The following is a 1,262-nucleotide window of genomic DNA, read 5'->3' on the forward strand; positions in this document are numbered from 1 at the left end:
AAAAAAAAATGAAGGTAAATAAGCTGAAATGAAAAAGCACTGCCCTTGTCTCCTCTCAGAGAAATAAAATGAAGAATTTCTCACTGCATGCTTTAATGTAAAAATCTTCTCAAATACACATCAGCTCACATTACAGTCCTATTAAGCTCTTAACAGTCACTCCTCAGTATTATACAACTATTTTAAGATTTTAGTTTTCATATCGGCTCCTGTATGTAACACAAAGGTCTCTGATTTTCCAGAGTCTAAACCTGTTTTTATCCATCAATACAGATCACGACAAGGACCAAGAGAAACCACAGAGCTGCAACTGTGAAGACAACCCCAAATCCAGCAAAAAAAGGTCGCGGGCAGCATTTTCTCACGCACAGGTGTACGAGCTGGAGCGCCGCTTTAACCTGCAGCGGTACCTGTCCGGTCCAGAACGGGCCGACCTGGCAGGAGCGCTCAAACTGACCGAGACCCAGGTGAAGATCTGGTTCCAGAACAGGAGATACAAAACTAAACGGCGACAAATGGCAGCCGAGCTCGCGACAACTCCCACGACAACCCTGGCAAAGAGAGTGGCAGTGAAAGTACTGGTGAGAAATGACCAGAGGCAATACAACACAGAGGAGCTGCCCAGTCCGTCTGCTCCTCCATTATACCAGTCATTCCCTTACTATCCTTACATGTTCTGCTTCCAGCCGTGGGTCTCAGGAAACACTTTAAGTGGTGGCTTGTACTGATTTACCGGAGCTGTAGCATCATATGGAAAGTGACTGTGGAGACACAAACAGTCAAAAAACAGCCAAAGAGGAAACAAAACTGCAATTCCTCCGTGGATTATCAATGCTGAAACTATAATAAACTATATGACCAGAGGAATATAGAGATATATACTGATGTTCACTATCAATCATTTCAATAATGATCATTAAGCCAAAGCAAAGACAATTCACTCAAACGAGTTTCTCTCATTTGTAGTTATATCCGTCTTTTTTAATGTTGTACAGTAATGCATTTGGAACAAGTAAATTGTATTGCTTTAGATAACAAAATATTAAACTTACCAATTTTGATGCCGTTTTTACTAGATGTAGGTGTTTTGACAAAGTCAGAAAGTGTCTAAATGTTTTTTTTGCGTATAATTTGAAACCTAACAATCTTGCGTTTGTAAAATGTTTTGCATTATTGTGCTTTCACATTTTTCAGTTTAATATTTGTTATCTAATGCAAAGGCATTCATGCATTTAAGTGCTGCTTAAGTGTTCAAATGTAGG

The 1,262-nt window shown here is 39.7% G+C and overlaps 1 protein-coding gene across 1 annotated transcript; it reads left to right on the plus strand.

Annotated features, from left to right (window-relative positions):
• Nucleotides 1-194: 194 nt before the first annotated feature.
• Nucleotides 195-1,061, plus strand: LOC107579953 (homeobox protein zampogna-like; the record flags this gene model as incomplete). Its single annotated transcript, XM_016265727.1, has 1 exon — nucleotides 195-1,061. A coding segment is annotated over one exon (534 nt), but the record flags the coding sequence as incomplete, so codon positions are not given.
• Nucleotides 1,062-1,262: the final 201 nt, after the last annotated feature.

Source organism: Sinocyclocheilus grahami, unplaced genomic scaffold (genome assembly GCF_001515645.1).
Source record: "Sinocyclocheilus grahami isolate Dianchi unplaced genomic scaffold, SAMN03320097.WGS_v1.1 scaffold22339.1, whole genome shotgun sequence".
Taxonomy (NCBI): Eukaryota; Metazoa; Chordata; class Actinopteri; order Cypriniformes; family Cyprinidae; genus Sinocyclocheilus; species Sinocyclocheilus grahami.